Source organism: Pseudopodoces humilis, chromosome 7 (assembly GCF_049639895.1).
Source record: "Pseudopodoces humilis isolate 2021_Gansu_Grassland_sample_001 chromosome 7, ASM4963989v1, whole genome shotgun sequence".
Lineage (NCBI taxonomy): Eukaryota > Metazoa > Chordata > Aves > Passeriformes > Paridae > Pseudopodoces > Pseudopodoces humilis.
The window spans coordinates 43,143,898-43,158,346 of NC_142206.1; the positions used below are offsets into that span (position 1 = coordinate 43,143,898).

The 14,449-nt window shown below is 37.9% G+C and overlaps 1 protein-coding gene across 1 annotated transcript in view; it reads right to left on the reverse strand.

Annotated features, from left to right (window-relative positions):
• The window catches only part of SEL1L (SEL1L adaptor subunit of SYVN1 ubiquitin ligase), a 34,364-nt gene extending 20,158 nt beyond the window's left edge, over positions 1-14,206 (reverse strand). Inside the window, exons 1-6 of the mRNA XM_005520208.3 lie at positions 14,065-14,206; positions 6,952-6,989; positions 6,377-6,599; positions 2,663-2,830; positions 1,970-2,075; positions 131-293 (exon numbers count right to left, since the gene is read on the reverse strand). Coding sequence (XP_005520265.1) covers positions 131-293; positions 1,970-2,075; positions 2,663-2,830; positions 6,377-6,599; positions 6,952-6,989; positions 14,065-14,158 — 792 coding nt within the window. The 5' untranslated portion in view covers positions 14,159-14,206. The remainder of the gene's footprint in view (positions 1-130; positions 294-1,969; positions 2,076-2,662; positions 2,831-6,376; positions 6,600-6,951; positions 6,990-14,064) is intronic.
• Between the last annotated feature and the right edge of the window lie 243 nt (positions 14,207-14,449).

Here is a 14,449-nt window from a genome sequence, read left to right on the forward strand (position 1 = left end):
CAAACAAAAGATATATTTGTGTTTACTTTGAGGGTGCAGGTGCCACCTATAAAAGCACCCTAGACGAAGTACAATCATAAACCAGTTATAAACCTATAGAAGCATCTGCAGAATCTAAGGACATACATACCATCTGTCCTTTAGGAGAACCTTCTTCTGTTAGTTTTTCAAATAGTTCTTTTGATGACTGGATGTTCTGCTTGAGGTAATCTCCAAACAACAAAGCATAAGACACTTTCTCCATTGCCTTGGTATGATTCATGTCAGCTGCTTTCAGAAGATACTGATATGCTCTTAAGAGAAAACAATTTCTTTGTCAACTTTAAGCAAAGTAGCAAATTCCATTAATAAACCTGAAGATTCTTGAGAGGGGTTTTGTTTCTGTGTTTTAGCCTTTATTTTCTAAAAATGTAGCTTCCTCTAGCCATTTGTTCCAGCTACAAATCATCAACATAAGCAACAACTCATGATTTAGTTAACAGACAAGCTGAATTTTAATGTTTGCTCTTTCCACTCCTCTAAGATATACAAGAAATTTAAGGTCAAATGACCATATTTTTGTAGCAACAATTTTTAGTTCTGTACTAGGCATCTGATAGGACCACTCCCATAACAGTCTTGTATATCACCATAAAAAGAAGCAGCCTAAAAAAGACTATGGAGTCTCTACAATTTGAGTACAAAACCACTCCAGTGAAAACATCAAGCCTTCGGTCCAGGACAACTGCATATGTGATCAATTTTGTGCTGAAAAAGTCATGCTACCAATCAGGAGTATTCTGGAATCTCCTCTTTCTATTTCAGTCTCAGAAACTACAGTAGCCCTTCAAAGTAGCTGGTTTCACAGCAATTAAAAACCCCCTAATCTTACATGGAGTTATACAGTATCAGTAAGCCTGCATCAGCTTAGCCTCAGGGACCTCTGACAACACTCCAAGATTTTCATTTACCTGTCCTCCTTTCGATTCTCAGGCTTGTTCTTTAGGATTACTAAGGCATACCTTGTTCCTCTCAGAAATTCATCTTCTAAGAAAGTGTAAGGTACACAAGAGAACTAACAGCTAATATTGTTTTAGAATTTTTATACTAAAAAATATTACTCAGAATCCAACTGATATTACCTCCCTTTGTTTTTGCCAAGGTGCAGACAACTTTAGATGTGACTCATTTTCCCTGATACAAAGTACAAATACAGTCCTTTATTTCCACAAACAAATTTAACTCACATATTAATCAGCAGAAGTCACCACTTACTGAGAAAGGTGTCAACATGAATAGGAGGAAGATCTAAATTAACACAGCAATTCTAAATTATAGTGGTAAGTCCACAGCTATTTAATCAGTAGTTGGATGCACACAGAAGAGAAAGTAGAGACAAGAATGAACAGAACACCAATGTTTTATTTTTTGTTTTGTCTACACGCATTACCCTCTTCTTTCTAACAACATTCATTATTAGAATTTTAATGATTTGTTGAGATTAAGTTTAATACTATTTTTATGGTGACCAAAACCATCAGAAAGGAGGAGAAAAAACAGAGTAGGACAAGAAAGGCCAGTTTTTCCCATTTCATCTTTGAAGCAGAACGAGAACCAGACTGTAAGAAACATCTGAAAAAGCGCAATTATCTCGTTTCACGTTCTCAGTTTTTTCTCTGAGCAGTTGCCACATATAAACAGAGGCTAGAGAACTGCAGCATCGTCTTGCATTAAGTCAATATTTTGATGACACCTACCCTTCAGAAATTAGTCTTACACAATTTTTACTGCATTCAAAGGCAGTAAAAGTGCAGGCATAAATTTCTTTTTCTAAATACCCTGAATTTACTATCTTCTATCACTGCATAGTTTGATGTTGAGTCAAATAAAGCTCAAAACCTCAGGGTGCTCATTCAAGTTCTTTTTGAGCTAAGCAAAAGTGACCAGCCATATCATCCTCCTCCTGTGGGGGTGGATGAGGTATACTTACACTTTCTTCTGAGCCTTTTTACTGCTTTCATTAAGTATTTTCATTCCAATCTGATAAACATCCTCAGCTTCTTGCATCTGCCTTCTCTTATTAGACTGCTCTTCAGCTAAAAAAAAAAATGTGTACATTAAGAGTTCCAATTATACACTCGAAACTATCCTGTCAAAATTTCTAAAGGGTAAGTACAGCCAGAAACGTGTTTCTGAAGACCAATAAACAAACTAAGTGATTACAAAAAGCTGTCTAATGGATGTGTTTGATATATTAATAGATGATTTCTTCTTGCGTTATGTCTCTCATGTACAAGTTTGCTGATAAAATATTCTTTTCATTCATTGTACAAAAGCAAGCTGTGCAGGTTCCTACTTCAGAAGGAGGTTTCCTAGAGAAGCGTTACCTTTGTGCAACAAATCAGTAAGTTTAATGGGTAACACTGTCAAATCCCTACCGTCCTACAACCCCAGAAACAGTTTTACAGATGCCTTCACTGCAAGATTACCAAATCAGGTCTGGGAACTGGCATTTTTTAAAACTTCTTCCGTCATGAAAACTTTGCCTTTATAACTACTTGGTTACTGTGGCACGAAGTGGCCAGGGACTTCTACATCCTGAAATAAAGAGTGTTAAGAAGATTGAAAACACTAGCCTAAAAAAAGCATTCCTTAAACAATAACAAGACAAAAGGTTGCTTACATTCACAGAAGCCCCACTTTTGATCTTTCTTGTAATCGTAGGTTGTTGCACACCAAAGCCTGCCATCTTCCCTCCCATCGGCAGTGCACTCTGCATATTCCTTCTCCATAAATAAAAATGGAAAGTGGCAAGGTTCACCATCTGCAGTGCCTCCAATAGCTGTCAAAACTGAAAATGCACACCCAGCAATTAGACTACTCTCCTTTACTCCCAAATTAAAATCATGTATTGCATACAGAAAAGTGCACCTATGTTGGTTTTAATTTCTATGAACTACAATTAATCAATTTTTCAGTAGAATTTCTAAATTAAAAAAGCTTGAAAAAGCAGTTTTTCTAAATAGCATTTGAAAAATATAATTCTTAGTTTTAATTATGAAATTAAGCAAAAGGTATATGGTTTCTTATATTCTCAGTTCTAAGCAAAGCAAATGTCATTTGATTGGAGAAGGCAAATCTCAGTTACATTTTTATTGCCTACCAAAATAAATAGTCTTTCCTTGCACTTTCTCTTCTCTGCAAAAGACCTTGTAATGCATGTTTGAAATGCATTGCAGACCACATTCATTTTAGCCCCAGGGTCAGACACAATCATGACAGAACACCACACATCACAAATTGCTATATTGAAAGTACTGGTACGCCCTGGAGTATCAGCAGGAAGTACACTTGATCCTACAACTATATGAAAAGTCTTAAGTGAAATCACTACGATGTAGATGAAAGGATTCTCCTCACAATGAGTTTGGTAATTTTCTACTCTTGAAAATACTTAGATTAAAATCGTTAGTTCATTTAACCAATACATTTAGTTGCATTCAAAATGGCTTTGAACAGCACAATTTATCATTTCTCATGTACTAAAATGTTAAAGTTTACCGATTCCAAGATCATGGCATTTTAAAATAAAATTAATCTTCTATGAAGACTAAGAATTCTCTAGGTTTTGAAGATGGAATTATTTCAATTGGACTTGTATAAAAGTTTTCGTCTTTCAGTAAGCTAAATCCAACAATTGGGTTCAGCTTCATTTGAAAACATTTGCAAAATCATGGAAATTACAATGCAAATTATAGAGTTTTTTCAACTTTGTAAATTTTGTACTTAAAGAGAAAAATAGTTATTTTTTTGAGGGTCTATAATTGAAAGGCCTAAAGACTATACTAATTTAATTAATTCATGTTGATTTTTTTGAAGCAAAAGAAAGTCTTCAGGAATAGCTGGACCTGTTCAAACTGCTCTTCATAACTGGATGCCTTGACACAGGTTGCACCATATCACTCCAAGTTAATTATATCACAAGAGAAAAACTTATTTTCAGTAACTGCACTCAAAAATAATGTGTTAAGATGCAACTAGCCTGGAATAATTTCAGACATTTGTTAGTTAGGTTAGCTACAAAGTAATATACAAACTCCTTCTAAGGGTTCATGTAACTACAGCTTGTGGGACCTCTTATCACTGTCATTTGAACAAGCTCCAAGTCCAGAATATCAGCACTACTCGAGAACTCATGGTTTTACTTGTACTGTTTTGTACCTTGCCTCCTGTGTGGAAAGCAGTTTTACACAGCGCTTTGCATGAGATGTAGCTGCATACTAAAGTTATGAAATTACACTGCCCCAATGCTCCCCTTTGCATTTTTTTTTAATTCTAAATTCAACCACAGTGCTATTTTTGCTCCCAGATAATAACAAAGACTAATCCCAAGAGCAACACAGCAATGAAATCACAGGTTAAAATGCTCACAACAGTTATTTATGTACTTAGACGTTTATAAATACTAAGTGAGGCAAACAATTTACCCAGAGGATAAATTAGCTTTTGTCAAACCAAATGCTCCAGAAGGAATTCACCTCTTTACTATCTCTGAATAAAATATGTGGTATTTCATTATATTTTGTCCTAATTTACTTACGTCTCGTTTCATACTTTATGCTGTAGGAACCCCAAATATAGATTACTTAAAAGTATTGGCAATATTACTGTAAGATTCTTCCAAACAGGAAAATAAATGCAACAGGAATTGCTAGCTCTGTATAAACTTGTGAGCAATTTTCAGCAAAAATTATTTGTATGGAGCTTTAGTGTTATAAAACCCTAGAACACAAAATAGCAATAACTAAAAAAATACTTTCTTTACACACAATCTCCTCACTCATCAGAAGAAAGCGGGACAACTTACTTAGAAAGTTAAAACCTTTACTAGCACTAATTCTAAATTACTGACTTTTGGTTCCATATCCTAGAAAATATATATGGAAATTCACAGAATATACTTTTGTTCCACACAATGTCATGACCATACAGAGTAGCTAAATTGTTTTCAGAAAAGCTTTTGTGTCCCTTAATGCAGTCCTGTCACCAGTAGCTCATCTACAGGTGTAACATCTGCACCCCAGATAGATGCTCACTTAAAGCATATGTAAAGCTGTCCTTTAGCACTCTTTTCTCCTAACAGAAAACATGCACTCTTCTTTTAGAATTGCTTTTTTAAAATGCAAAATCCCTCCATTCACACTGCTTATTTAATTCATAAGATGTTCCAAGAACTGTGCAAGACTTAAACTTACGAATTTTGAAAGTCACTTGCAGTATGTTGATAGGTAGAGTTAAAAACTTTAGTTCCTGAGGAGCCAGTCAGCTGGATATATTTTTGTATGAGATTAAAAGCATCTTAAAGTTTACTTTTGAAATAGACTGCACTGACTAAATTAACATTAATTACTAACAGTGATTAGCTCACTGTTTTGTGGCAGAAAGATATTTAGTAGATTTTATACATTTTTTTCCTGTACAACACAGCATCAAAAGCAATGGTTAAGATCATGACTGAGTTTTCACAAACTGGTATTAGTTCTGCTCTAATAAGGAAACAGCTTAGAAAACACTCAGTCATTACATGATAGAGCTCATTTACCAACTTCTGCTTTCTTCTGACATTTCAGTACGAGTTGAGAAGACAAGTATCATTAGTACCACATGACTGTATTTTTCAGTAATATTGAAGATTTACTTTTTATGGACAAGTAAAAAGGAAAAGTCTGCTGCATAGGTTAAGTTACTCAATGTACTCATCTAGTTATCATCCAGTTATCATCGACCACTAACTGCAAATCAAAAAATCATAAAATTATGTAGTAAAAAAGCAATATTAGAATTTCCTGGGAATTTAGGCCCAAGACGTAAGGTTTTACCTATATTTAAATACTTCATGAAGTTTACATGTAATTTAGCTACTGCCCTGAGGAACTCAATGCTGCTGTAAGAAGCTTGTCTTTACATTACTATTTGTTCCTTTTCTGTCAATTGACTCACCAGGCAAACAGCCAGGGGATTGAAAAAAAAAATGATGCAAATTCCTCTTTGTATTGCTGGTGTACATACACAGAGCACAGGATCTGTAATTGACTTCTATTTGAAGAAATCATGACATTCTCTATTTGATAGTTAAAGCTTCCCAGCAAGACAGAAACAGTAAGAAAAATGGACAATTCCTTCAAATGCATCTGAAAATAATTACTCATTTCAATTACAATACATTTCAAGACATTTCAATACTTTCTTATGAAAAAGGCAGCAATTACCATTCCATTGCAGAAAGGTTACACTAGCTTTTTCATATGTTCAAAATTACTGTTTGTATTAAGCCACATGCTGCAGTTACTCAGAGGCATCTGTGTAGCTACTTGTTCAAAAGTCTGAGAGCAGTTACCTGGACTCTGTATTTCTGCTTCTTCCAAATCCTTATTTAATAGATTTGACATTTCTAGAGAGTTCAACTCTTCCAGTGAATTCTCTTTTTCTTCTTCTTGACTGTGAAAGTTCTCTTCATTCTCTGATTGAGAGTCTGATTTCCCAGATTCAAGGAAGATCTGACCTGCTACCACTCGAGTTCCTGTGGAATGATCCTTTACCTGGTCCTCTGCAGATAAAGTCTGAAGGAAAGCAGCCACATAATTTAGAAGATTAGAAACTGAGAAGCAGCAGCTGGCTTAAAATCCATTTAAAAACATCTTAAAAGATACGGTTAATTAACTTAAACAATACAATCAAAAGTAAGCTGAGCTACCTCTATTAGCTCTCATTGCCTCTATCCCTTTCAGGTATTTGGAAAAAAATGTTTCAAACTTGTAACACAATATTAATTTCTCTGATGCACAGTAAAAAAATAAGACAGTAAGAGCTCCAGAAAAGCTTAAAACATAAAATTAAATTAATGATCTGAATTCCAGACCTTTGTTCTCACTCCATAGGTAAAACGGAATGATTTGAAACTTATCTCCTCACCTTTGACTCCAGTGATTCATCTTGATTTCCTTCTTCATCTAGAAGAGATGTTATAAGTCAATAAAATACTTTTCCATGAGTAACTATCAAAAATAAGACCCTTAGTTACAATACTGTACCATGGTTCTGAAATACTCCAGTAACTTGACTAATGCGCTTCAGAAAAACCTTATTCCTGTGACAGGGAGGAATCAAATGTTTCACAGATGATCGTCTTCCTTAAATTATTTTTTCTAAACCCAAATCACAGTCTGAATAGTTTAAGTCCAATGAAACTACTTAAAAAGGTGTGCATTAAGTGACAAAGGCCTATAGAACATAAGGTTTGTAGTCACCATATCAGCTTTAGTATGAACAACTTCAGCAGCGACCAGAAGGTTGTATTCATCCCCCTATGCTTGTAACTAAACATTCTACTTTATAGAATGCCAATTCATTCTGCCTGACCAGCATATTCAAACCTTTATATAGAGGTTTCTCTCCAAAACTGTGAGGAATTAGTTTATCTTTTAAGATACTCTTCAAGAGATGCAAGTCTTAACTGTCATCTTTCTTGTCTAAAAGCTATACGATATTTGATTAGAAAGACTGGAAGAAGAAGAAATGGTAAAGAAGAAAGGTTATTAGGCAGACATCTAAAGGAATATAGATGAAAAGGTGAAGATAATCAGAAAAGTTTATTTATGACAGATTTGCCATTGTTTTCCAGAATGGTTTTTGTAACCACTGTTTCGTTGTTCCTTTAACTTTAACAGGCTACTCATTGTGCTTCAAACAACCTGGTCCATGCTATCATTTTGATGGGAAGCCTCTAAAATTAACATCACTGAGATGTGACTGCTCAGTCATCAGAATCTGATACCACCCCATTCCAGAACTGCCCCCCCCCATTTGAAAGAAGATGCCACAGGCCTCCCTGTCTCTGATACACAACTCACTTACATTGAAATAAAAGCTCAAAACATAAACAGACCAATTAGCAAAGCTGTCACTAACTCCTCCTATGTTTAGAAATCTCCCGTTCTGAGGCTCTGGGGTGCACAATGCTGTGTAGCAGTGGCAAAGCAATGATGGGCTGGAGACCTGCACCCTGATTGGAAAAGGTGTCTGATAGAAGTTAACACCCTATATATGAGGTACATTTGGTATGTTACAGTTAGCCATGAAAGGCTATCTGCACAAACACTTCCAACAGTTTACAGAACTCTGCTGACTCCTTCACACACTTAGCAGCAAACAAAACTTGCACAATTTTCATTGTCATGCAAGTAAAGTGACCTACCAGAGATAAACAATCTCTGAAGCAACGAATTCCAAACATGGCACTTCATTGGGTCATGTTTTGAAGCCTACTACAATATAACTATATATAACCCTAGCAATGAAAGGGTTAATCTTGGAAATTGCTTTCTGAAATCTAGATTCCATATTGTTACTTGAAGTACAACCTTTGATTGGAACAAGTAAAAAGATGAGGGAGAATTCAGCTTTAACCCATAACAGTGTAATAGAAATTAAGAAAAAATGTGAAGCCTTGTAAGTGAAGCTGCAAAACTATGGTGATGAGATGATTGAGAGTACAACTGAGACATAAAAAAAGGATGTTGAGGATGGTGAAGAGGATGTAAAGTTAAGAGTTTGACTGCCAGTAGGCATGGGATTAAAAAGTATCTAGAACAGTTGATGTAGGTAAGCAGCTGTACTCTACAGGTCTGAAAATGACAATGTGTAGAGTACTTTGGAAGAACTTGTGGAGACAGCAAAGAGCCCTCCAGATGAAACAGATCCTAGCAAGGAGCAACAAAGACAGCTTAAGAACAAACACAAATTTGGAAAAAAAACCCACATTATGAGGCATAAGGAAAAAACGAGGCTAGCTGCATTTTTGGCAGAGACTTCAGGGCTTAGCAGCTTGAGTAATCTAACAGATAAGAGTGATTGTGGTTAAGTCATAAGAAGTTCTACTACCATACTTTGACACTCCAAATCATGATATGACAACTGGTCCCTAAATTCAGTAAAAGTACACATACAGTTAGGATACTTGTAGGTGTTTCTATTTTGAAATTATGAAAGAAATTGTCATTAACCATGTTTACCACATATTACATTCTATTATCCTAAATAATTCTGACCTAAAACCAAATGCCACCTTTGAACTTCAGAGCTTGTCAAGTTATCCAGACATGCTTCTGGAGAGTGGGAAAGCTAAGACAAGATAACCTACCCAGTAGCTTGTATGTCCCTTCTAATATATACAAAGCACTTATAAAGTACCTGTAATTGCAGCAGGAAACATCATGTTTGTTTGTTTGTTTTTTTAATAGTTACACTAGCTAGGGTGATTGTTTTTGTCTGTAAAAACCACCAGCCTATATACCTGACAGCACTAGAGCTTTCTAACATTTCGGGAAACTTCACTAACCGATTTCAATCTGTGGTGGTAGGCTCATTTTAACTCAAAAGACCACACAAGAACAAATTTAAATATAAATTTGTTTACTTATAAACAAATAAAAATATAATATAAATGTGGGCTATGCACACATATCAAAGGACAATTTTATTATAACTTCATATGCAAAGCAAAAGGTTTACTAAACTGAAAGGCACCTGAGCAACATAAGGCAGAGCTCGCTGTTTGCTCTTCTTCCTTTAAAGTAAATAAACCCATTTCCTTTCCATTGCATCATTTAAATTTTCTCTGAAGAAACCAGCTTTGTTACTATGAAGTTATACTTGAACAACTGTTTTCAAACAGTGGTTCCAAAAGGCACTAAAGCAAAACCAAAATATTAATTTAACTTTCCTTAGCTCTGAGACTTCTTTCTAAGGTAGGAAGATGAGGTTGCAGACATAATGAATAGTATGACTAAAGGAGGGATCACTTACAGCCTTGTTGTTTCATGAAACTGCTGACTAATATGCACCTACTACTTATAGAAGTGTGTACTCCTATGAAGCAGTTAGGAAAACTATTCTGAAACTGTTAATGAAAGGTCTATGAAAGGTCACAGTTGGACCTAAGAACAGTTTATCAGTCAAGGCTGAGCTACTGAACAAAGTCACAGATGTTTATGCACCTGCTTCAGAGATTAAAGCTGATAGTTTAGCTTGTTTTTCCACACTTCAATTAAAAAAAGTAACTAAGTTTTTACATTTTTTTTTTATTTGGATCTGTTACCAAGGCTGTCTAATTCTATAAACCTCCTCTGAAAAGGCCAAGTGAAAATAAATTTCACAATTCGTTAAACAAGTTAGGGAGTGCAATGATCCATTGAAAGAAAAAGGCAAAAATACCTGTGGCTCAAGCAGGCAGCTGACAATGTTGTACAGAATGCTTCACTTACAAACAGTGCTGAACTGTAGACACTGTTGGGTGCTCTCACGCCCAGCTAGAACTTTAAAGCACTTCACAAAACCAAAATATTTTTCAACTATCCACCAATTCATATGTAATTAAAAAAGTATTCATCTTCCCTCAATTAGAAAGACCAGTGTTCAAGCATGCGATGTAAATATAGCAAAAGTACTCTGGCAGCCTATGTTGGAGAAAAAGATCCCACCATATGCTGGATAAAGATCTTACCATTTTTTGAGAACTACTGTTTTCAAGGGAGCACTAAGGAGAGAAGGGTAGAAACCAGAAGAGCTATGCAGTGTGATTCAGCAATAACGTCATTAGCTTGAGGGAGTTCAACAGTTCCAAAATTTTGCTGTATTAGAAGAACAGATCAACTGACATCCCACAAAGCCAAAGGGCTGCTACTACCAGACAAGAAATACCACTACTTCCAATGCTAAAATGGTCACTCACTTTCAGGAAGTAGCCAAAAATTCAGTAAGTGAAGTAGTCTCCTACAGCTCTGATGAATCCCTAACTGATTACTGGTGTCAGTTTCCTTCTAGTTTCTGCCAAGCTCTTCAAGCCTCAACAAAGCAACTAGTGGGATTCTGCTGAGAGCAGGGATCTCCCAAGTGGAGTGTGCCCACCTGAGGGAGTATGCCAGCTAACCCACCCGAGCTGCAGGAATAACACACCTTTCGGACAGTTAATACATAAAACTTTTCTTAATACAGTGGTCATTCCACCTTTATTTCATTCTTTTTTCATTTGTGTTTTTGTGCATGTTTTATGAGGTACATAATATGTTAGGACAAGAGTACATCAATGTTTAACTTACAAAAAATACATGTAAAACGCATGCTCAAAAATCTTCCTATGGAGAGGGGTGCATGAACATAAATGGTTTGGTAGTGTCTGCTTTAGACCATACATGAGATATTTTCTGTAGTATTTTTGGCAATTTCCTTCAATGTTGTTCTTGTGCAAGTGACTAGATAGACATTGAAAGAGAATGCAAACTTTGTTTATCAAAACTCTGTTTATTTTCTTGCGGGGAAAAAAAGTAAATCTTAAGAAAAAAATTACCTCAGACTGCCTCTCATCAATTTTTTGACTGATATATTCTGCACAGAAACAGGCTCAATAGCATAGATGCTATTCCCATTACATGAAGCTTTAAAACAGGCAGTGAGTTAAGTAAAACTCTTTAAGTGGCGCCTATTCAGCATGAATAGTTCCAAAGTATCCCTGGCAGCAAGTAAATTGTTCCCAGCTACAATCTGTGCAACATATTCATTTTAGTTCAACTAGAAGATTGAGATATAGGTCAACCCTCACGCTGAATAAAGATCTTTTTTTCAATGTCGTTGCAATTGCTGGCTAGCTAGTTACAGAACTTAATCTCCAGCAGTTCCTCAGTAGGACCTGAGGCTCCCAACCAGGCAACAAAGCAAATAGTTTAGGGACTATTTTTCAATCAGATAAGTAAAAACAGAAAGGTCAGGAAAAACTACTGAGCTCTGTCTTATAGAAGTATATGAAGGTATATGAGTGTGCTCATTTGTCCCACCAATCAGTGGGGCAGTATGAAAACATCTGCCTATCCATGGCTGAAGTTAGCCACGGAACAAAGAGTCAGAGGAAGCATCACTTCCTCTCTTCAGGCAGAATGAGAATATTTTTACCTCTTAGTCTGTGAACATGAGGAAACAATCCCAGGAATCAAATAATACTAGCAATCACAAAAACAAAAAAAAAGGGATTTTTTTCAATGTTTTTAATGAGTGATCAGCAGGGGATGCTGCTGTGATGACCAGAAGACAGACAGTTTCATCTGGAGAACACATACACACTTAGCATTTTTTAGCTGCTTTTGCCAATGCTTCTTAATATCTTTCCCCAGTCCCAATTTTAAACACTTTCATAATCTGCAGTAATATCATGTGTTTAAAAAAATATTGTGCCCCTTTCCTTAGGCTTGAATTTTCTGGCAGTCAACTCAAGTTTTCAATAAAGTGATTTAAACAAAGTTTATGACAATATTTTATTTAAAATACTCACTCCTGAAAAAAAAGTCCTCATTAAAAATTCTTCCTAAAGTTAGGAAATTTAATACTTGGACCATTTTTACTCATTCTTAAAACCCCTCCCACTATACTCACATCCCAGATGATTCTTTACAGACCAGACATTAGAAACAAATAAGCATTCACGGAAGCACTTAATACACAGTCCCAAGGCTTAAACCAGTCTCTTCTACAGAAAGTCATACTGTCACTGTGGGAAATCAAATCTTGAAGTGAGGACAAGTTTCAGAATGATTCTTGTCAAAAACTGGAGCACAAAATGTATTCCTCTCATAGCTTCCTGCCAAAAGATGTACTTTGAACATTCTCTCCTAATTAATTGTGGCTATCAATGAACAGTTTGACATCACAGTAGCAATTTCAATTTGTAAACAGCTCCTAAGTCTACATTCATGTACTGTGCTTTCTTTGACCTATTAATTATATTAGTTCAATTGAATTGAAACATTTTGTAACAGGCTGAATTAAACTATCAGAACTTTATGCCCACAAACAATTTTGTGATAGTAGACAGTCAAGACAGAAGAGCTTCATGGTAGTACAGCCACTGATGCACACTTGACCAGCCCTTATCACTTAACTTCCACATATACAACAGATGGTTCACCTGACATTCACAGTCTCATCTCACCTTAGCTTTCTTTCTTCATATACACTATAAATGAGAACACATAGCTCTAAAGTTTGGCTACATCTCTCTGGTTTGACGGAACTTGTCTGTATCCCCTCCATAATTTCTAAAGTGCCTTGCTGGCTTATAAAGTGACCTACACGCTCATATAATCCGAAGTCCAGTAATATTACTTTAAATTTCAACTTCCTATCACATACAGGAAAATGAACCCCAAACTACTGAACTTACCGCTAGAGAGAACGATAAGTTACTTTCCTGAAATAGTGCAAAAGCAAATCCCCAGTAGCACCACATATGGCTGTCGTTAAGGTAGTGGCTTCTGGCTTTATAAATAAATGCACTGCACATCCCCCCTACCAGCCCATGGTGGAAAGAAGGGTGTGGGAGGTAGAAACCCCAGGAAAGGAAGTAGATGACAACACATGCGAATCAGACAAAACCCGAGCTGCAGAACAACAAAATAGGGATGGGGAAAAAAATAGTACGGGGACATAAAGCAGAACGCATAAATGCTCTCTACATACATACATAAGAAAACCGTTCTGATAAGGCTGAAATCAGCATTATCACCGCCTCGGGGAGAAAATGCGTTCTAGGGAGAAAAAAACGCCTCACTTCGGTTTTAAGCAGTGCAGGCACTACAAAGTGGGCTCCTAACGAGCTGTTTAACAGCAGGCACCGCACTGAGCAATGCGTCTACACCTACCAGGCCTACAGAGCAGCGCCGGTGAAGCAAAGCTCAAGCCAGCCCGGTCCCGTCACCCGCGGCCACGCAGCTGACAGGAGCCCCCCTTCCCACCTCTCCGTGGCTCCGCTCCGCCGCCTCAGCGTCCCGGCGAGGTCGGCGCTGCTCCCACGCACCTCAAAGCCCCAGCGAGAGCACCGTGTCGCCTCCCCCGCTGTCGCCGCCTCCGCGCCCCGGTGTAGACGTCAGGACCCACACAGACACCTCTGCGCCCCCCTCCCCCGCCGCTGGCCCCGGGGGGCAATGCCGCCGCAGCGCTCGGGCCCAGGGGGGCGTAGGGAGGCGGAGCCGCCGTACTCACCAGCCGCGGGAAGCGCTCTGACCGCGGGCAGCACTCCGGCCGAGAGAGCGGCCAGGCAGAGCAGCAGGACCACCCAGCACACCCACCGCCCCATCCCGCTGGGCTCTGAGGGGCCGCGCCGAGCGCCCCCGACTCCGGCTCTCTCGCCCCGCCCACCGCACCGCCGCCACCAATCAGCTGCCGCGCTGACGGCCGACTACGGGCCGCTGGCAGCAGCACACGCAACCTCGGGGAACGGCTGGCTCTACATGGCCCGTTCCGATTGGTTCGGCGGAGGCCCGGCTCACCCGTCACACCCTCCCGTCAGCAAATAGCGCCGCACGTGTCTCAGCGACGGCCGCTGAGCGAGCGGATCCTTCCGAAACGGCGCCTTCCATTGGCTGCT